General features: G+C 49.2%; 1 protein-coding gene across 2 annotated transcripts; it reads right to left on the reverse strand.

The window, feature by feature from the left end:
• Positions 1-1,869: 1,869 nt before the first annotated feature.
• Positions 1,870-5,480, reverse strand: BLCAP (BLCAP apoptosis inducing factor). 2 transcript variants are annotated; one of them, XM_073683846.1, is made up of 2 exons: positions 5,349-5,480; positions 1,870-2,872 (listed from the first exon to the last, which is right to left on the reverse strand). In XM_073683846.1, the coding sequence occupies exon 2, from the start codon at positions 2,844-2,846 to the stop codon at positions 2,583-2,585; it is 264 nt and encodes an 87-aa protein (XP_073539947.1). In that variant the 5' UTR covers positions 2,847-2,872; positions 5,349-5,480; the 3' UTR covers positions 1,870-2,582. The 2 variants fall into 2 exon arrangements, with proteins under 2 accessions (XP_073539947.1, XP_073539948.1); XM_073683847.1 differs by having other exon boundaries at positions 5,336-5,471.
• Positions 5,481-23,214: the final 17,734 nt, after the last annotated feature.

Consider the following 23,214-nt stretch of genomic DNA (forward strand, 5'->3'; position numbering starts at 1 on the left):
AGCGATTTTGAGGCACAAATCAAACACATTCTGTTTTTATTTGTGGACTTTGCAAAACGCATAGAACAAGTACGACAAAACCAATTAAGTCTAAGATGTACAGAAATCCATAGTTTGTTTGGCAAATCCATACAGTGTGAACATAACCCCTTAAAGGCTTTCATTAATACAAAGTTTCTCCAGAAATGGTTTTATACATGTGAAATAACAAAACCAGAGCTTATGTGTATAGAAGCATTTAGAACAAGTTTTGTTAAAGAAGAAAAGTTGCGTTTTTGCTGTGGTTTTTTTTTTCTGCAGGCCAAACCTGCTCTCCTGGCAGTAAAGAAAAAGCAGGTTTTCTTGAGTTTTTGCTTTGTTTCTCTCCTGTGCATGCTGATAAAAGTTAGTGCCAAAGAAAAAAAAAAAAAAAAACCTAATTCAACCTCAAGTTTTGGCACCAAAACCTGATATCGGTGTTTTTTTCAGCATTTTTTGCACCACCCAGGACAGGACAGGTTACTGCCCAATGTCACTTATCTCTTTAGGCCACATAGACCTCAGGATTGTGCCCCTGACATGGCAGAGTAGCTGGATCTCAGCAGCTCTGCAAGTGACAGACGTCATGACACGGAGCAGTTTTCTCCGGTAACTAGGGCACCTATGGAGATCTTAGTTTCAGTGGAAAACTCCCCCCAAAAAAGTTATGTTTTCCAAGACCCTATAGGAGACAGCTTGAAAATATAAAAATAAGCAATAAAATACAAATTTAAAAAAGCCCCCCCCCCCCCCCAAAAAAAAAACCCTGTGTCTCAGTGGCTACATGACATAGATTAACTACAACAAAGCAAATTGGCAAGCCTAGACTATACCTGATTTTAGTTAAAATTTGTTAATTTAATGAACTACAATTTAAAACCTGTTTTACATTTTGTACACGTGACCCCTAATAAAAACAAGAACACAAGTTCTAGATCTATATGTAGAAAAGAATGAATTAAAATTGCAACAAAGTATTTTTTTGTTGCAATAAAAAGTATAGGGCCATTTCAGACTAAAAAGCACTGGTCATTAAGGGGTTATTATAGCTTCGGTAGTGTTTTTGAGATGTGCTGGATGTGACACTTGCCCTCTACCAGAGCTAGTGATGGTGTGATGAATGCACATGGGTCTGTTCCTCCTCCAGGAGGATTGCACCATCACCTAGAACACCATATAAGCAAACAAGGCCAGGACTGGGCCCCATGACGTGTGGGGTCCAGGGCAGGACAGCACTGCTAATGCTTGGGAACGTTTCTACATGTAAAGGAAACTTCCGTAGCCCCTGCTTCTTCATCAGAATCGGACAAGAGCACCATACATACCTGCCGATCATACACACGTCCCGGCAGGTATCTTATGTCGCAATGTGCAGCTAAACAAACCCTTGAAGTTTTATTGCGTGAGCAATAAGAAAAGATGCACAGGGCAAAAGGATTATTTCAGGAGAATACAATTTCTATAAAGCATATGTTACCAGATTTCACAATACAAACTGCACACATTGTGAAATAGATCTCTTAAGCCTGATGAGGCTGGTGTAGTTACTGTGAAAATGCATGTCTGAATGGTCATGTTGACATCATGTGATCACTGCAGCCAATCACTGGGCTGGTGCAGTCTACACTGGCATCACAGTGATTGGCTGTAACGGACACGTGATGACAGAGTGACATCACCTATGCTGCCATATCAAAAACAGGGCAGCAGCGGAGAGCGTAAGTGGCTGGGTACATCTGACTGTTATTTTCACATACAGCAAGGAAAACTGAAGACAGACAGGCCCCATTTACACAAAGACCCGCCGCATTAATCCCCCACATCTAGAAGCCATTGATGTACACGTGTCACTATAATGATTAATAAAGCTTTATTCAGGTTTGTTTCGCCCCAACACAAGAGGATAAAATCTCATGGTCCATACACACATCCACCGGACTACAGTACTCCCCATTACAGTGTCCTGGGAAACCCCAAACAGCGGAGCGTTCCCAGGATGCCGAATACACTGGGTCTGGGGGCAAGCGAGCAACGTCTTGTGTACAAGTAGCCCGCTAACACCCGAGGCAGCCATATTGTGGACTGAACCGATATACACAAGTGCAAATCTATCAATTCACTACGAAATGTGCAACATCACTGATGCAGGAGCCCACAAAAGGCCAACTCCAAGACGCCAGTCAGTATGTACACTGGTTATACTGCAGTCTCATCAGATGGGGTGAACAGGGCACACACTGTACCAAAGGGCAGTATCAGAAAATGACTGTCAGCAAAATGGACAGAAGAGACGTAAACATGACCAAGAGCTGGTGGAGCCCCCAAAATACAAGTAATTAAAAGTCTCCCCAGCAAGATAATACCGGGGGATGGTAATGCAAATGTCTCTGCCCACCTCCAAGTGCATGATAACAGGGAAAAGGGGATTCATTGCACAAAAACCTTCTTAATTTAACATGGAGTCCCTGTAGTCCCAGAATAGTCCTCAAGACACAATGGTGCAAGCTGTGTCATGTCCCTGGAAAAAAGCAGCAATCCGTGGGCAAAGGAACCGTGTAGTCTTCTTAGGTGCCCACTACAGCCGGGTCATGGGCCGATTCTGGGAGCTGGCTGTCACTGCAATGATACAAGAAGCAATTGCCCCAACAGCTGTAGCAGATAAGGATGAGGGCTCCCAGGAAGACCAAGGCGCAGATGGTGCATGGCTTCCTCTCCAGTAAGAAGCTCAGGAGGTAGAAGCCCATGAACATCGAGTGATTGAACCAAAGAGCTGGGTTCAGAGGCTTTGGGATCAGGAGAACGGGGAGCAGCCATTGTAAACAGTACATGATGGCGGTGGAGGCCGAACTACAACCTGAGGAGACAGAAGAAAATCATGTCACAGCCTGCAGATACCGGTAACCCTGGGCTGACAGCGGATAGACTATAGGAAGAGTGTCTTACAGGTTACATTCATGATCTGTCAAATTCTGGTCCCATCACATCACAGTTATATCGTCAGAAAGAGCTTCACCCAAAAATACACCAATCCCACCACCCTAAAATGAGCGATCACAGCTCCCAGCCTCCTCATAATGTATGGCCCCCATATAGCTAACCCCCTATAATGTACAGTACAGATACCTGTACATTCCCCCATAATCTACAGTACAGCGCCCTGTATAGCTACACCCTATAATGTACACTAGAGCCCCCCGTATAGGCTCCCCCTATAACACACAGTACAGGGCCCCCCGTAACCTACAGTAGAGCACTCCTTTATATCACCCCTAAACCTACAGCACAGCCCCCATATAACGTACAGTACAGATACCTGTATATTCCCCCATAATCTACAGTACAGCCCCCTAAATATTTACACCCTATAAGGCACAATACAACCCTCATATATCCTCCCCCACGAAGTGCAGTACGGCCCCTATATATCTACAGACTATAGGTTACAGTACGGCCCCCAGAGCGTACAGCGTGGCCCCCGCATAGCCGCCCCCAGAGCGTACAGCGTGGCCCCCGCATAGCCGCCCCCAGAGCGTACAGCGTGGCCCCCGCATAGCCGCCCCCAGAGCGTACAGCGTGGCCCCCGCATAGCCGCCCCCAGAGCGTACAGCGTGGCCCCCGCATAGCCGCCCCCAGAGCGTACAGCGTGGCCCCCGCATAGCCGCCCCCAGAGCGTACAGCGTGGCCCCCGCATAGCCGCCCCCAGAGCGTACAGCGTGGCCCCCGCATAGCCGCCCCCAGAGCGTACAGCGTGGCCCCCGCATAGCCGCCCCCAGAGCGTACAGCGTGGCCCCCGCATAGCCGCCCCCAGAGCGTACAGCGTGGCCCCCGCATAGCCGCCCCCAGAGCGTACAGCGTGGCCCCCGCATAGCCGCCCCCAGAGCGTACAGCGTGGCCCCCGCATAGCCGCCCCCAGAGCGTACAGCGTGGCCCCCGTATAGCCGCCCCCAGAGCGTACAGCGTGGCCCCCGCATAGCCGCCCCCAGAGCGTACAGCGTGGCCCCCGTATAGCCGCCCCCAGAGCGTACAGCGTGGCCCCCGTATAGCCGCCCCCAGAGTGTACAGCGTGGCCCCCGTATAGCCGCCCCCATAGTGTACAGCGTGGCCCCCGTATAGCCGCCCCCATAGTGTACAGCGTGGTCCCCGTATAGCCGCCCCCATAGTGTACAGCGTGGCCCCCGTATAGCAGCCCCCATAGTGTACAGCGTGGCCCCCGTATAGCTGCCCCCATAGTGTACAGCGTGGCCCCCGTATAGCTGCCCCCATAGTGTACAGCGTGGCCCCCGTATAGCTGCCCCCATAGTGTACAGCGTGGCCCCCGTATAGCTGCCCCCATAGTGCACAGTGTGGTCCCCGTATAGCAGCCCCCATAGTGTATAGCGTGGCCCCCGTATAGCAGCCCCCATAGTGTACAGCGTGGCCCCCGTATAGCAGCCCCCATAGTGTACAGCGTGGCCCCCGTATAGCAGCCCCCATAGTGCACAGCGTGGCCCCCGTATAGCAGCCCCCATAGTGTACAGCGTGGCCCCCGTATAGCAGCCCCCATAGTGTACAGCGTGGCCCCCGTATAGCAGCCCCCATAGTGCACAGCGTGGCCCCCGTATAGCTGCCCCCATAGTGTACAGCGTGGCCCCCGTATAGCAGCCCCCATAGTGCACAGCGTGGCCCCCGTATAGCTGCCCCCATAGTGTACAGCGTGGCCCCCGTATAGCAGCCCCCATAGTGTATAGCGTGGCCCCCGTATAGCAGCCCCCATAGTGCACAGCGTGGCCCCCGTATAGCTGCCCCCATAGTGTACAGCGTGGCCCCCGTATAGCAGCCCCCATAGTGCACAGCGTGGCCCCCGTATAGCTGCCCCTATAGTGTACAGCGTGGCCCCCGTATAGCAGCCCCCATAGTGCACAGCGTGGCCCCCGTATAGCTGCCCCCATAGTGTACAGCGTGGTCCCCGTATAGCAGCCCCCATAGTGTATAGCGTGGCCCCCGTATAGCCGCCCCCATAGTGCACAGTATGGCCCCCGTATAGCAGCCCCCATAGTGTACAGTATGGCCCCTGTATATCGGTTTTCTGCCCCCAATAATTGCAGCCTTCCCTCCTCCCTCCACAAGCCGCAGCACCTCCACGTCCTCCATCACTGTCACCTCCTGTCACTGAGCCTCTATGTCAGCTCTTACCTTGTGTCTCCCCGGACATAACTTTCCATGGTATCACCCCTCTACCTGTAGTCCCGGCCGCCGCTCCGCCCGGACATGTATACGTGGCCCCCGCACCCTTCTTCTAGCGCCCCCCATAACATCACCGCATTAACCCTGTACATACCGCTCGCACTTACAGTACTCCAGGCCGAGGCTCCCACACGCAGCTGATGGAAGGCTCACACAGTTCACGTCACATCACGCGTCTTCCTACGTTACGACGTCACAGGCCTCGCCGCTGCTTACCATGGACGACTTCGCCCCCTGGTGTTCAGACACAGGGACTTGCAATAAGTCATTACTGAGGCGTAGTAACATTCCCATAGCCGGCCACAAGGCGGCGAGCTGCTAATAGGCGCTAGATGTCTGCTATATAGGAACGGAAGCATAGGGCAGGAGGCTGCTATATATAGGGGCTGGGGGCTGCTGCTCCCTAAGGCGTATAGCCTCTATTTAGGAATCAGCTTAGATCTAGAGAGAAGTCTCTCAATCATCTCAAAATTAGGAATAGTTACGAGCACCCCTCCCAGGGCCGGCTCCAGGTTATTGTGGGCCCCGGGCAAAAGCGTCTCAGTGGCCCCTTTAACACATACCATGATTCATGATGCATAGATACGGCAGAGAAATATATACAGGGTGGGTCATTTACATGGATACACCTAAATTAAATGGGAATGGTTGGTGATATTAACTTCCAGTTTGCGGCACATTAGTATATGAGAGGGGGAAAGTCGGCCATTTTGGATCCAACGTTATTTTTTTCAATGGGAAGAGGGTCATGTGAAATATCAAACTCATTGAGAATTTCATAAGAAAAACAACAGCGTGCTTGGTTTTATCGTAACTTTATTCTTTCATGAGTTTTTTACAAGTTTATGACCACTTATAAAACGTGTTCAAAGTGCTGCCCATTGTGTTGGATTGTCAATGCAACCCTCTTCTCCCACTCTTGACACACTGATAGCAACACCGCAGAAGAAAAGCTAGCACAGGCTTCCAGTATCCGTTGTTTCAGATGCTGCACATCTCGTATCTTGATGGTATTGTGTGGTATATGGGGTACAAAGATAGTGGGGCCATTCTTCATCAATGGAAACGTCAATGCCACTGGATATCTGAAATTGCTACATGATGATGTGTTACTGTCTTTATGCACTGAAGATGGCACGTTCCCTGAGTTTTTCCAACAAGATGGTGCACCTGTTATGTTCTGCTACCAAAGCTAAGGAAAGAGAGGAGATCTGTCCCTACTATAAGACTCAGCTGAATCCCTACGATGTAACAGGGAACCTGATCCTGCGATCAGACCTGCTAAAGACCTAATCTAGTCTGTACGGAGACCTATAGATGTGAGGAGGGAATCCCTACAAGTACTAAGGACTGGGAGGAATATGGGACACCTCCTAACAGAAATAATAGCAGACAGACGAACAAACAAAATAGATAGAACATAGAGGTCCGTAGACCAAGCAAACTAACAGAGTTAGATACAGAGCACAGGCTAGCTAGAAAGTAGATATACAATGAAGTCCAGCAAAGCCAGAAGGGCGGAGCAGGATTAAATAGGCCAACAAGGTCATGTGACCAGCAAAGGAAAAAAAACCTAACAGCAAGGTTCTAACAGTACCCCCCCTTCTAAGAGGATCCTCCGGATCCCCTAGGACCAGGCTTATCAGGAAATCTCCTGTGAAACGCTCTGATAAGTCTGGACGCGGAAACATCATCTGACCTCACCCAAGAGTTATCCTCGGGTCCGAAACCTTTCCAGGCCACAAGATACTGCAAACTACCTCTATACCGTCTAGAGTCAAGGATGCGAGAAATTTCATATTCCCCGTCCTCCACCACCGGAGGAACAGAGGCAGAGGCGTCACCATCCGACACAACAGCTTTTTTTAACAGAGAGACATGAAAGACCGGATTAATTCTCCAGGAGGTAGGAACCTCCAACCTAACAGCAGATTGGTTGACAACCTGAAGCACCTTAAAGGGCCCTACAAACTTGGGACCCAATTTCTTAGAAGGAATCCTCAACCGCAGATTCCTAGAGGACAACCAAACCATGTCACCAACAGCGAACAAAACCTCCTGTCGTTTCCTATCAAAGTAGTCTTTAGATTTTCTGTTGGCCTCCTGAAGATTACCACGCACATCCGTCCAAACTCTTTCCAAATCACCGGAAAAATTCTCCTCCTCAGGCACGGCAGATCCCAACTTGGAGAACGACCCAAACGACGGATGTCTCCCAGAACAACAAAAAAAGGGCGAACAACCAGCAGAAGAAGATGTATGATTGTTCAGAGCAAATTCGGCAAGTGGCAGAAACTCAGACCACCCCTCTTGATTGTCTGCCACAAAACAACGCAAGAACTGCTCAACATCCTGGTTTTTCCTTTCTGTCTGGCCATTAGATTCAGGATGATATCCGGACGAAAACGACAAATGAATTACCAACCTGTCACAAAAGGCACGCCAAAAACGAGCCACGAACTGAGGACCCCTATCAGAAACAATGTCAGTAGGAACGCCATGAAGTCTGACAATTTCCTTGACAAAGGCCTTAGCGAGAGTTTTAGCGCAGGGCAGTTTGACGAAGGGAACCAAGTGACACATCTTGCTAAAACGGTCCACGACCACCCAGATGACAGTAAAACCCTCAGAGGAGGGAAGGTCAGTTATAAAGTCCATAGCCAAATGTGTCCAAGGAGCACTGGGAACCTCCAAAGGACAAAGCAACCCCGCAGCAGGAGTATGTGAGGACTTAGATCTAGCACATATAGTACATTGACGCACCCACTTAATGACTTCCTTCTGCCATCCAGGCCACCAAAAACTGCGACCCACCAGTCTCTTGGTCTCAGAGATTCCGGGATGACCTGCCAACCGAGATTCGTGACACTCAACAAACAAATCTCTCCTAAAGGTCCCAGGCACAAACAACCTCCCATGAGGAGTGTTAGAAGGGGCATTCTCCTGTGCTTTAAGAATCTCATTTTCCAAAACGGAGTCCAAAGCAGCTATCACAACACCTTCTTGTAAAATATTCTCCTCTTTCTCAGCACCGACTATGGGAGAAAAACTGCGAGACAAGGCATCCGCCTTAACATTCTTAGTACCAGGGATGTAAGTAACGGAGAAATTAAACCGCGAGAAAAACAGTGCCCACCTAGCCTGACGGGCATTCAGGCGCTTGGCAGCATCAAGATATATCAGATTTTTATGATCCGTAAGAACCTGAACGGGAAATTCCGCACCTTCCAAGAAGTGGCGCCAGTGTTCAAATGCGAGTTTAATAGCCAATAATTCCCGATTACCAATATCGTAATTCAGTTCAGTCTCCGAAAATTTTTTTGAAAAAAAGGCACAGGGATGTAATCCATCCCCATTATCCTGAGACAATACTGCGCCAACCCCCACAGAGGAAGCATCAACCTCAACCAAAAACGGCCTAGTAACATCAGGCTGCATAAGGATGGGAGCAGAGGTGAACCTCTCCTTGAGATACACAAAAGCTTCAATGGCCTCAGAAGACCACTGAACCGCATCAGCACCTTTCCTGGTGAGATCAGTCAGAGGTTTGACAATACTAGAAAAAAATTTTATGAATTTTCTGTAGTAATTGGCGAAACCCAAAAACCTCTGTATCGATTTCAAACCAATAGGCCTAGGCCATTCCTGCACAGCCTGAACCTTAACCGGATCCATCTCAAAACCTTTGCTGGAGATAATGTAGCCCAAAAAACTAATTCTCTGTACAGCGAACTCACATTTCTCCAGCTTAGCAAAAAGCGAATTGTCCATTAATAACTGTAATACCTCACGCACGCTCCGCCAATGAGACTCCAGATCTGGCGAATAAATCAAAATGTCATCCAAATACACAACCACATTTTTACCGTTCAAAGGTCTAAGGATGTCATTAATCAGATTCTGAAAAAATGCAGGAGCATTAGTAAGACCAAAAGGCATAACCAGATTCTCAAAATGACCCACAGGAGTGTTAAAAGCAGTCTTCCATTCATCACCCTCCTTCATGCGCAACAGATTGTATGCCCCCTTAAGGTCAATTTTAGAGAACCACTTGGCCCCCAATAACTGGTTAAACAGATCAGGAATCAATGGCAGTGGGTAAGGATTGCGTACCGTAATTTTGTTAATCTCACGAAAATCCAGACAAGGACGTAAACCGCCGTCCTTTTTTTTTACAAAAAAAAATCCAACCGCCACAGGAGACTTAGAGGGCCTAATGTGACCGGCGGCCAAACTTGTCTGTATGTATTCCTCCAAAGCCTTCCTCTCAGGAATGGTAAGGTTAAATAAACGACTTTTAGGAAGAGTCGCTCCAGGGACAAATTCAATAGAACAATCATAGTCTCTATGGGGAGGCAAAACCTGCGATTCCTTCTCAGAAAAAACTCTCCAAAAATCCTGAATAGGAACAGGCAATTCTCCCCTATCCAAAGCTGCAATACGCCCGTTACAACACTTGTCATAACATTTATGGCTCCAGGATTTAATTTCACTGGTAGACCAATCCAGTACAGGATTGTGAAATTTTAACCAGGGCAAACCCAATATTACTGGAGAAGGCAAGTTATTCAACACTACCAAATCCAATTTCTCATGGTGAACACCATTAATAGTGAGAGGAAATTCACTGACCTTGAGAGTAATATTCTTCAAAGGGGAGCCATCCACAGAAACCACAGCAATGGGGGATGATAAAGGTTCAGGTTTTAAATTGAGTTTTTCCACGAATCCCCCATCAATTACATTCAGTGTAGACCCGCAATCAACAAACACCCGAAATTCCATTAATTTTTCCTGAGCAATCGTGGAAGCAGCTAAAAATATACCCTTGGAATTTAAACAGGCAATACGGGCGTGACTGACCATTTTTTTTTCTTTCTTCATACGAAGCTCACAGCCTTTAATCAAATGACCAGATTTTCCGCAATAGAAACACAAGCCTTCTGAAAAACGACGGTCTTTTTCTTGAGAGCGAGGTGCCACCGATCCAATCTCCATCGGTTCACCACTGTTAGTACACACATTATCATAACCAGAAACTGACATAGCAGAGGATTTGCTCTCATTAACCTTAGCACGCAGTCTTCTATCCACCCGTATAGCTAATTGCATAGCCTGTTGCAAATCCTCAGGTGTAGGATAAGCAATTAGCAGGTCTTTAACCCTTTCACTGAGCCCAGCAAGAACTAGACTTTTCAGAGCAGAATCGTTCCACCCTGTTTGAGTGGACCAACGACGAAAATGAGTGCAATATTTTTCGACATTACCTGATCCTTGTTTTAAACGTCTCAACTCAGTCTCAGCTGATGCCACACGGTCAGGATCATCATATAATAGTCCTAAAGCAGAAAAAAAACTATCCACTGATCTGAAGCATGTATCACTAGGTTGCAAAGAAAAGGCCCACTCCTGAGGCTCTTTGCGCAAAAGTGACATTATGAACCCTACGCGCTGGGATTCATCCCCAGAGGACTTGGGTCTCATACGAAAATACAATAAGCAAGCATTTTTAAATGAAAAAAATTCTCGATGTTCACCAAAAAATAAATCCGGCAAACATACCTTAGGCTCCAAGAAATATGCTCCAGGACAGTTACTCACGTGCTGACGGAGCTCGGCCACTTCCAGAGAGAGTCCCTGCAGGTGTTTAGCCAAATCCTGAACCGACACCATGATGGAACAAAAAAAAAAAAAAAAAAAAAAAAAAAAAATCTTTCCTTAGAGAATTTGCAGGCTGGACTTACTGTTATGTTCTGCTACCAAAGCTAAGGAAAGAGAGGAGATCTGTCCCTACTATAAGACTCAGCTGAATCCCTACGATGTAACAGGGAACCTGATCCTGCGATCAGACCTGCTAAAGACCTAATCTAGTCTGTACGGAGACCTATAGATGTGAGGAGGGAATCCCTACAAGTACTAAGGACTGGGAGGAATATGGGACACCTCCTAACAGAAATAATAGCAGACAGACGAACAAACAAAATAGATAGAACATAGAGGTCCGTAGACCAAGCAAACTAACAGAGTTAGATACAGAGCACAGGCTAGCTAGAAAGTAGATATACAATGAAGTCCAGCAAAGCCAGAAGGGCGGAGCAGGATTAAATAGGCCAACAAGGTCATGTGACCAGCAAAGGAAAAAAAACCTAACAGCAAGGTTCTAACAGCACCACCACATTATGGGTGTCAGATCCGAGCATTCCTACACAAACAGTTTCCTGGAAAGTGGATTGGTCGTCATGGGCCAGCTGAATGGCCACCAAGGTCTCCCGATCTGCCCCCCTTAGACTTTTATCTTTGGGGGTCATCTGAAGGCAATTGTCTATGCTGTGAAGATACGAGATGTGCAGCATCTGAAACAATGGATACTGGAAGCCTGTGCTAGCATTTCTTCTGCGCTGTTGCTATCAATGTGTCAAGAGTGGGAGAAGACGGTTGGCCATCTAGACTGTTTCTGGCCTCGCTCAAAACACTTGCATTGAGCAGGTCCGCGCCCATCTAGTCAGAAAGTGGCTGGGAGTATGCATATTACATACTTGCAGTCACATGACCTCCATTTCCGGCGCCGGAGAATCCTCACAATGAGCAGTGACCGCAATGTGAGGATTCACAAGCCTACAGTCACATAGTGTCACAGGTATGTCAGAAGTGACAGACAGTCACCCTGCAGTTGGTTGCAGAAGATCTCTTCGTTTGGCATTACAGACACCTTCGTAGCTGTCTCACTCTAGGACCCAGCGGCTACCTCCCTCCTGCTAATTGACACCCAGGCTGGGTGTTTAAATACTGGCTGTTGCTAGAGGGAGGTGCCGTTGATACTCACATGTTTCCTGGTGATTGCTTGGAGCTCTCAGACTGCTACTTCCTCTGTGGTGCTAGGAGGACGCTGGAGTTATCTCTCTGAAGTCGGCTAAAGCTAAGCTACTTTCCCTTGTTTGTCTCCCTTGTTGTCTTTAGTGGTCAGTGGGGATCAACTAGTGCTCATCTCCCCTGTCCTTATCCAGGACTTAGTGCTAGGATAATACAGGGTTTAGGTTCCTGTGCGCGATTGGTGAGGAACCAATATAGGGTTGTTTAGGGGAGACAGGATGATATCAGATCATCCTAAGAGATCTCCTTCCCCCGTTCGCTAGAGTCTGGGCCCCCTTTCCTCATCCCTTTGTGTTGCACTTAGTCTTTCCCACACCTGCCGTGATATTATCACTGGCCGTGCACATTTAGAAAAAAAAAACAACTGACACTTGGGCTTAATTGTGTGTTGCTGTTTTTTTAGGGCGAGTATTTTTTTCCTTTCTCCCTTGGTATGGGTTTAGTTGCTGAGCTTGCAGATCGGCTGCGCAGTCTGTCTCTGGAGGTGAATGACCTCCGCTATGAGGTTCAGCAACAGCATCAGCGACTACAGGTCGCTAATGTGATGGTCTCTGCAGGTAGGCCTGTCCAGCCTGAACCCAAGGCTGCCCTCCCAGACAGGTTTTCAGGAGGTAGGGACAAGTTTTTTGCATTCAAGGAGGCCTGCAAACTGTATTTTAAACTTCGTCCTTACTCCTCTGGAAATGAGGATCAACGGGTTTAAATTGTGATCTCTCTGTTGCAGGGAGATCCTCAATCGTGGGCATTTTCTTTACCGCAGGATTCAGTTTGTCTCCAGTCTTTAGAGGGGGTTTTCGAGGCTCTGGCCCTCATCTATGGTGACCATGACCGAGTCGACTTGGCTGAGTCTAGGCTACATCGCCTTCAGCAGGGGAATCGGTCAGTGGAGATGTACTGTTCTGAATTCCGTAGATGGGCAATGGATTCCAAATGGAATGACTCAGCCCTTTGAAGTCAATTTTGTGAGGGTCTTACTGAAAGGTTGAAAGATGCCTTGGCAGTATATGATACCCCTCAGTCCTGGGAGGCTGCCACGTCATTAACCATACGTCTTGATAGACACCTTCATGATAGACGGGTGAGACCACCTTCTCCGGGGCCTTCTTGTCGGGGTTATGTACCTCTGCCTGGGGAGCGGTCTGGCGGTGAACCAATACTGGGGGAGGTGGAGGAACCCATGTAGTTAGGGGGTGCCTTTACATTGAGAGAGCAAAACCGAGAAAATTTCTGTGTTTGTTGACAGTGGAGCCGGAGTCAGCATGGTTGATGCTGAGTTTGTGAAAACTCATGGTCTTGCTTGCTGTACTTTAGCTAAACCTATTTCCATCTTCGCCATCGACTCAGCGCCACTTGCCCAGAAAGCATTTACTCAGATTGTACATAATTTATCACTGAGGGTGGGGTTGGTTCATTGTGAAATAATCCCTTGCTATGTCCTGGACAGTCTTCCCACACCTATTGTTTTGGGTCTTCCCTGGCTGGTGAAACATAATCCATTGGTGGATTGGCAAACCAGGGAGATTATTGGATGGGGAGATTACTGCCATGAGAACTGTTTAGATATTTCCCTTGCTACTGTCTCTACGGAAATATTACCCGCTTTTCTGTCTGGTTTTGAGGACATTTTTTCTGAGAGAGGGTGTCAGGATTTGCATCCTCATCGTGCATATGACTGCCCTATTAACTTGACCCCCGGTGATAAACTACCGAAGTCTAGATTGTATAATCTTTCTGGCCCTGAGAGACAAGCCATGAAGGATTTCATTGCGGAAAGTCTGGAGAAGGTACATATCAGACCCTCATCTTCTCCCGTGGCGGCAGGGTTCTGCTTTGTGAAGAAAAAAGATGGCGGTCTACGTCCCTGTTTAGATTTCTGGGAATTAAATCAAATTACCATCCGTGATCCATACCCTCTTTCTCTGATTCCTGATTTGTTCAGCCAGGTTGTAGGAGATAAGATATTCTCCAAGTTGGATTTAAGGGGAGCCTACAATCTGGTTAGAATCGGAGAAGGGGATGAATGGAAAACAGCGTTCAATACCCCTGAAGGGCATTTCGAGAGTCTAGTTATGCATTTCGGTTTGACCAATGCACCTGCGGTATTCCAGCATTTCATAAATTATATTTTCCATCATTTGGTGGGGAGGTTTGTGGTGGTCTATCTGGAATATATTTTGGTTTACTCACCTGATTTTGAGAGACATCGGGGGCATGTTAAGCAGGTGCTCCAGATATTAAGGGATAACAAACTTTATGCCAAACTGGAAAAATATGTTTTCGTTGTTCAGGAGGTGCAGTTTTTGGGGTACTTGTTGTCATCTTTGGGTTTTTGGATGGATCCAGAAAAGATCCGTGTAGTCCTTGATTGGGACCATCCCGAGAACCTGAAGGCTCTACAACGTTTTCTGGGCTTTACTAATTTTTACCGGAAATTCATCCAAAATTACTCAGTAATTACTGACATGACTAAGAAGGGGTCTGATTTTTCCAAACGGTCAGATCCCTCCCTCCAGGCTTTTTTTTCCTTAAAGAATCATTTTGCCACTGCACCTATACTCAGTCAACCCGATGTTTCCCAACCCTTTATTGTGGAAGTTGATGCGTCAGATGTGGGGGTTGGGGCTGTGTTGTCTCAGGGTCCGTCCGTTGGTAAATGGCGTCCATGCTCCTTCTTTTCTAAAATATTGTCTTCGGCTGAGAGAAATTATGACGTGGGTAATAGGGAACTTTTGGCAATCAAATTGGCATTCTAAGAATGGCGACATTGGTTGGAGGGGGCTGTCCATCCTATTACTGTTATTACTGACCATAAGAACCTGTCATATCTCCAGTCAGCTAAACGTCTCAACTATTGATGAGCGAACGCGCTCGGGTCCCCTCCCTGCATGTTTGGCACTCTTTAGAGAGCCAATGAACATGCAGGGATTGCCTGCCATGCACTGTAATGCCGTAGCCATGTTGATTGTGGGCATTACAGTGCCCACAGCTGGCCGCACAGCATCATCAGCTGTATATAAGACCGAGCGCCGCCATGCTCGTCACAGTCTACTCCGGAAACAGGCAGAGTAGGGAGAGCTGCTGCTGCGTCAGGGAGAGATTTGCTTGTTCATAGTTAGTATAGGTATTCCACAACATAAATCTATATTGATCTGAACTAACAGTCCTTCTGAGGACTAATCCAGCTGCATATAATCAGTGCTAGGCAGGCAGGCAGTGTATGTGGCAGACTGCAGTGTATGATACAGCACAAGAGGGTGCATTAAACGTCCTGTTAGTCTAGGTATTCCACAACATATATATATGTATCAGAGCTAGGCAGGCAGGCAGTGTATGTGGCAGACAGCAGTGCATAATACAGCACAAGAGGGTCCATTGAACGTCCTGTCTGCTGCTGCTGTAATAATTACAGATATTTCTAGACATAGCCCCAGATATCAGGGGCCAGGGCAATTTTTTTTTATCTTAATCCTGGTTATTTGCTAGAAAAGCAATCCAGAGTACACCATTTTTCTTCTCACTGCAGAATAAAGCCAGATCTGTTCCATATTACAGCGATAAAAATCCAGAAATTTTAACTGAACATGGAAAATATTGGCCTTCTCTTCCATTCTGTTGCAGTGTGTCAGTGAAGCTATTCACACTAGGTCTCCGTGTAGAATAATATTAGTAAATTACAGGCCTACAATTTAAAGCTGTGGTTCTCTGTCAGACATATCACTGAAAAGACTTCAAATATCATACATTTCTTCTATTTTCATTCCGTTGCAGTGTGTCGGTGAAGCTATTCACACTTGGTCTTCGTGTAGAATAATATTAGTAAATTATAGGCCTACAATTTAAAGCCGTGGTTCTCTGTCAGACATATCACCGAAAAGACTTCCAAAATCATACATGTCTTCCATTTTCATTCTGTTGCAGTGTCTCGGTGAAGCTATTCACAGTAGGTCTTTGTGTAGAATAATATTAGTAAATTATAGGCCTACAATTTAAAGCCGTGGTTCTCTGTCAGACATATCACCTAAAAGACTGTTCAAAAATCATATAGTTCTTCCATTTTCAATCCGTTGCAGTGTGTCGGTGAAGCTATTCACACTACTTCTCCGTGTAGAATAATATTAGTAAATTACAGGCCTTCTATTTAAAATTGTGATTCTCTGTCAGACATATCACATATAACTGCCTTCCAAAATCAGCCATTTCTCGTGAACGTGGAAAATATTGTCCTCCATTTAAAATGGGAAAGATGCGTGGCAAGGGACGAGGAAGTGGACGTGATGATGATGGTGCATGGAGAGGCCGAGGATGTGGCTGTGGGCAAGTTGAAATTGTGCCACAACAAACACCCACATCTTGTCGCTCAACCATTCTGGACCAATTACTAGGGGACTGCAGAGCACCACTATTGAACACAGAGCCGTGTGAAAAGGTTATTGGTTGGATAGCAGATAATGCTTCCAGTCACTTGGACACCACCACCTCCACTCTGTCTTCCACCGGTCAAGTCTCAGTAGCTGTGAGTCTGGACAACATATTCCTCACCCTGATCCTCCTTCTTCCCACCATGCCGAGTGCCCAGAGACAACGTATCCCACACTTGGACACTCAGAAGAGCTGTTCACTTTTCCATTTGTAGATTCGGGCCTTTCGCCCGGCCAGCTTCAAGCAAGTTAAGAGGAGAACGCGTGTAGCGATGCCCAAATATTGGAGCAGCCACGGTCACACGGAGGCAACGGTGGGAAAGTGCAATTACTTCGTAAGAGGTGGATGATGATGATGAGACACAATTGCCAGAAAGTTAGGAGGAGGACCAGGGTGCGGAAGTGGAAGACGAGGTGTGGATGATATAGTAACTGATGCAACCTGGCAGCGGAACACACAGAGCGAGGACAGCAGCACACAGGGGGGGGGGGATGCATAGCACCACAACAGGCAGGAAGAAGCAGTGTGGTGGCCGCAGACACAAGGCGGGAAAGCGTTCCTCGTAAAGCCAACACGACGGAAGTTGCCAGTACAACTGTTAGGTCTTCCCAAGTCTGGTTATTTTTTAAAGACTCTGCAGATAACCCCAAAAAGGCCATTTGCACCACCTCCCAGGCCAGAAACAGCAGGGGTAGCAAAACTAGCAGCCTGACCACCACCAGCATGATCAGGCACATGGCAACAAAGCACCCGACTAAGTGGGCCGAACCCCAGAGTCCAGCAACAGTGTCTGCGGGTGACACCACTGCTTCTTCCGCTGTTGTGCTTGCACGCCAATCCCCTGTCCATGGCATATGCCAATGTGTCACCCTGGTCTGGATGCCACAAATGTATAATAAAGCTGTGTCTGAGAGCAAGGGGGAAGTTCTCTGGTCAAGGACCATTAGCATGCAGTACCTCCTGTCCCAGGCCAGTAGGGGGAGCAGGCTGCCCCTATAAAAGCTGGAACTGGGGGCAGGGTTAGGGAGAACTGGACAACCTGTCTCTGGATTGAGAGGTGTCCCAGAGCAGGGACAGACAGTTGTGTTGCAGCCTAAGAGGCCATGTGGCAGTAGGAGAGCCACGAGCCAGGGGCAACAGGCGAAGCAAGCCTGTCCTGGCAGATAGAGAAGCTAATCTACCGGATTTTGGTGTCCGAGGCTGTTAGGATTTCAAGTCCTACAGCAAATAACCAGTCCGCAGGGGACTGTATGTCCTTTGGCCTAAGAAGCCCGGAGGTTCCGCCACAGCAGAAGGGAGCGGTGAAGCCGCACCAGGCCAAGAGTAAAAAGGGACCCAAGTCGCCCGCCATACGGGCGAGAACACACGGCAGGCTCAGGAACGTGGGCTATTACACCACGAGGAGGGAAATAGCCAGAGAGAGTGCAGAGAGCACGGTAGGCCTACACCCTCGCCCTGATCAGGGCCAGCTTCCCACTTGTTCTCAGACATTCAGGCCCCCTCCTAGCTGGGACTGTTTTTGGGTCGTCTCACCTGTTCTAATAAAGACCCTGAACTGTTTAAGAGGCCTCCATTTCCTGGCTATTGCTGTCGGAATCATCCCCTCCATCATCCATTATATACTGCCCTGGGGCCATACTCCTCCCGTGGGGAGTTGTACAATTCAGTGCTGCACATTTACATCTGCCCCAGCGGTCTGCACTGCAGCGGCGGTTAGCCCTGACCGCAATCCACGGGTGACGTAGTCGGACATTGCAAAACATATAGAAGACTGCCACTGGTCTGACCACCCTGAGCCACGGACCGGGTTGCCACTACTACCCCCATTATTGCCCTGTTGCCCGGATCCGAGTGCCCCATGGCCTAGGGGGCGAGTCAACTTTGGCGTAGTTGGCAGGATTGTGACCAACCCGCCGCAAACGGGTATTGCGTGCCTGAAAAAAGACTGAACACTTACCTTAAAAAGAGGTTTCCCGCCATCCAGAGCCGTTTCCCGCCATTTTCAGCCGTTTCCCGCCATCTTCAGCAGCTTCCCGCCATCTTCAGCCGTTTTTCCGCCATCGGACGCCATCTGCAGGACGCCGCGCGGGAAGAAGAGGGGCGTGGATGTCCAAACCGCGCGAGACCCGAAGCTCCGCCCTACGCACCGACGCTGCGCAAGGTCCTAGAAGGGAGAGAGAGCGACGCTGACGTCACCAGGACGCGACGCAAGGTCCTAGTCCGGAGCAGCACCAGCGGAGCCGCGGCCTACAGAAGAGGATCGTCGGAAGGTAGGCCACACTTAACTAGGGGGTAGGAAGATGTCGGACACGGAGGCGCCCACTACCACCAGCGCAGCTGCCGCAGCGGTGATGCCATTCTCCCTGCCTTACATCCCTGGAGCGGCCTGGCTGCCCAAGTATTCAGGGGAGCCCCATGCACTAACTAACTTTAAGGAAAGGCTGTACAGTTTATTCCAAGTTTACCCCCTGACAGAGGAACAGAAGATCAGCATACTGACAGGGCAGTTAACTGGCGCAGCCCAGCGGGAGGTAAAGTCATGGCCCACTGAGGAGAAAAGGACCGTAAAGGACATTCAGGCCCGGCTGCGGGGTACCTTTAATACACGTACCTCGGCTGAAATTAAAATGCGGTTCTACGGATGTAAGCAGCGGGCACAGGACAGCATCAGAGACTATGCCCTAAATTTGCAGGAAGCCTTGAGAGCCATCAAACATGCTGACCCTGGCAGTGTGCAAGGATACGGATAAGCTACTAACAGAACAGTTCATAGAAGGTCTGCTGTCTAGCGCCCACAGGACCCAGCTGCGCCTCATGTTCTTTCATAACCCTGATCTGACCTTTGCCCAATTCAAGGACAGGGCCATAAGGGTGCTCCGTGAACCCGCAACAAGTGGCGCTATAAACCCCCGGCGCCCTGCTCTCACCTATCACCAGGAGGCAGCGCCCTCTTCTATGGATTCTGTGGGGGCCGATGCACAGGCCCTGAACCAAGCCCCGTCGAAAGATCTGCACCACCAAGTCCAGGAGCTGACCAGGAGCGTCGCGGCGTTGACCAGGACCGTCCAGGAGTTACAAGTAGACCCGTCAAGACCCATCGAGCTGGCTTCAAGTCCGGAGGATGTCCCGTGGCGTCGACAGAGGAGGACCCCGTCGTTCCGAGGGAGGCCCACAGACCGCTACGCAGAGGATGGACAGCCCATTTGCCGTCGATGCAACCAGCCCGGACACATTTCCAGGTACTATAATTTAAACGGGTCCAACCTGGGGCAGAAGGCCAACCCCCAGGCATAAGATCACCAGGCCCTTACAATTGGCGTAATAAGTACGTTGGGGGGCGCCCGGTTTTACCCGTGGTGCTGGATGGTATCCCCATGAGCGCCTTGCTGGATACCGGGTCGCAAGTAACCACTATCCCTTATGCACTCTTTAAGCAGTATTGGACTGATGCCGATATAACATGGTATCCAGACAGTGACTTGAGCATCATCGCCAGTAATGGCTTGCCCGTGCCGCAGATGGGGTTCAAGGAGATGACCATTAAGATTGGTAAAGTTGAACTACCGTCACAGGGAGTGATTATTGTGGACATTGACCGTCGTGAAAGTCACCCTAAAATAACTTTGGGTACTAACGTGATTGAAAATTGTCTTTCAGAGGTAATTGTAATTCTACAACAGGTGGCGGTGAATGCTAGTTCCAGCCAACAGAGAGTCCTCAACAAAGAGATAAAAGCCCTGATGAGACGGCAGCAGGTAGAACTGTCTGGTGGTGAGATCGGTAGCGTAAGAATGAGTGACCCATTCCCCATTTCCATGCCTCCCAAAAGTGAAATGATGATCTGGTGTCGGACTGCAATCGGGTTGAGAGGTAGAGACTACCAAGCCATGGTAGAACCCGTGTACTCAGACAGCAGGCCCACCATTTTGACAGGCCGGGGGGTGGTTGATGTCTGTCATGGGAGGGTGCCCGTTCGCATTCTCAACATTGGGGAGAGGGAGGTACACTTACCCAAGTATGCTACACTTGCCAAGCTGTTTGCTGTCGAACACAAAGCTATCAGGGCCGTGGAGCCTTTGCCTCCATCTCCACAGGCGGAGGCTAATGGCTCCCAGAAACAAAAGGAGGACTGGTGCCAGAAACTCCATGTGGGTTCTGACTCCACTCCCCTGCACCAAAAACAAGGAGTCTACCGGGTGGTTCAGGAGTATGAGAGAATTTTTAGTAAGCACTCACTAGACTTCGGCCAAGTAAAGGGAGTGGAACACCACATCCCCTCGGGGAGCCACCCACCAATAAAGGAGAGGCACAGACCTGTACCCCCTGCACATTATCAGAACGCAAAGGGCATGCTGAGGGAAATGAAAGAAGCCGGGGTCATTAGAGATAGCTGTAGCCCCTGGGCAGCCCCCTTGGTTCTGGTAAAAAAGAAAGACGGCACCATGAGAATGTGCGTGGACTATAGACAAATCAACCGTATCACCCACAAAGACGCATATCCGCTGCCTAGAATAGAGGAGTCTTTAGCCGCACTAAAATCAGCTAACTTCTTTTCTACTTTGGACCTTACTAGTGGGTACTGGCAGGTTCCTGTGGCAGAGGCTGACAAGGAGAAGACCGCCTTCACCACCCCGATGGGACTGAGCGAGTTCAACTGTATACCCTTCGGGCTCTGCAACGCACCAGGGACCTTCCAGAAGTTGATGGAATGCTGTCTAGGGCACGGAAACTTCGAGACGGTCCTACTTTACCTGGACTACGTGATCGTCTATTCGAAGACCTACGAGGACCATCTAAAACACCTGGCAGAGGTGTTCGAAGCCCTGGCAGGCTATGGCCTGAAGGTGAAACCATCAAAGTGTCACCTGTTGAAACCTAAGGTCCAGTACCTAGGGCACGTGGTAAGTGCAGAAGGAGTAGCCCCCGACCCTGACAAGGTCACCGTAATCAAGAGCTGGCCAAGCCCCTCAAACATCAAAGAAGTGAGGCAATTTCTCGGGTTGGTAGGCTACTACCGAAGGTTCATCCCCGGGTTCACTACGATGGCAGCCCCCCTATGCAGGACCTCCTGATAGGACAGTCTAAGTCCAGAAGCCAAAAGCCACCCTTCAAGTGGGACAAGCCAGAAGAGGAGTCCTTCCGCCAGTTGAAGATGGCCCTCACAGGGGATGAGATCCTGACCTACCCCGATTATGGCCAGCCTTTTATTCTCCACACAGACGCCAGTAATGTGGGGCTGGGAGCCGTACTGTCGCAAAACCAACAGGGCAGAGAAAGGGTGATCGCGTATGCCAGCCGGAAGCTGAGGCCCACTGAAAGGAACCCGGAGAATTACAGCTCCTTCAAGCTAGAATTCTTGGCAGTGGTGTGGGCCATCACAGAACGGTTTAAGCATTACCTGGCCTCCGCAAAGTTCACCGTGTACACGGACAACAACCCGTTGACACACCTGGACAATGCAAGACTAGGTGCCCTAGAGCAGCGGTGGATGGCGAGACTCTCGAATTATGACTTCACGATCAAGTACCGGGCATGCAGAACCAATGCCAACGCTGACGCCCTATCGAGAATGCCTCACTTACCTGACGGAGGCGAAGACCCAGAAGAGCTGGAGGAGGTAGAACTCCCTGCGTTTCACCGGTATGGAGCCGCTCAATACTCCCACCGCGTGAAGGAGGAAGATTTAACAACCGTTATGATCAATCCCCTACCTCACCACAGCTGGGCCGAGACCCAAGATAGCAACCCTGCAACCCGCATGGTGAAAGACCTGCTGACCCAGGAAGACGCCCGCTTAGATCCGGATGCTCCAGAGGAAGCCAAGCAGCTATGGAAAGAGAAGAGCAAGCTGTTCCTCTATGAAGGCAAGCTGTGCAGAAGACTTGTCAACCACCGGACACACGAGCTGACCTGGCAAGTCGTGGTCCCAAGGCGGGATGCAGCTATGGTCCTGGGGGCTTACCATGACAGAGCGGGGCACTTCGGCTGGAAGAAACTGGAGTTCCTGATAAGAGGCCGGTTCTTCTGGAACGGCATGAGAGGGGCTGTAGAGAAGTGGTGCAGAGACTGTGGCCCTTGTAATCTAAGGAGGAAGGACCGCACCAGCCAGAAGACACCCTTGAGGCCCATCGTCACCACGTAGCCTCTTGAGCTGGTAGCTCTGGACCACGTCAAATTGGCTCCAAGCTGGTCAGGATACATTTATGCCCTGACAATCGTGGACCACTATTCCCGATTTTTAGTGGTGATCCCCGTAAAAGACTTGACAGCTCAAACGGCGGCCAGAGCCTTCCAGCAATACTTCTGCCGCCCACACGGGTATCTGGAACAAGTCCTGACAGACCAGGGTCCAGCGTTCGAGGCCGAAATCTTCCAAGAGTTCTGCAACCTCTATGGCTGTAAGAAGATTCGGACAATGCCTTACCACCCACAAACCAACGGGATGTGTGAGAAAATGAACAATATAGTCATTGACCTCCTGAAGACGTTGCCCCTGGAGGAACGCAGCCTGTGGCCAGAACAACTACCGGACCTGATAGACTTATACAACCATATCCCGGTGAATGCTACAAACTGCACCCCGGCTTACCTGATGCGAGTCAGACCAGGTAAGCTACCCATAGACCTGGAGATGGGAGTCCTAACACCCGAGGACACCTCCCCAGATGCGGACTGGGATACGGA

This window comes from Phyllobates terribilis, unplaced genomic scaffold (assembly GCF_046119375.1).
Source record: "Phyllobates terribilis strain yellow unplaced genomic scaffold, ASM4611937v1 Scaffold_5__5_contigs__length_657084704, whole genome shotgun sequence".
NCBI lineage: Eukaryota > Metazoa > Chordata > Amphibia > Anura > Dendrobatidae > Phyllobates > Phyllobates terribilis.

Excerpts from the sequence above, each read along its gene's own strand:
- BLCAP (XM_073683846.1), bottom strand. The coding sequence starts at position 2,846 with ATGTACTGTTTACAATGGCTGCTCCCCGTTCTCCTGATCCCAAAGCCT.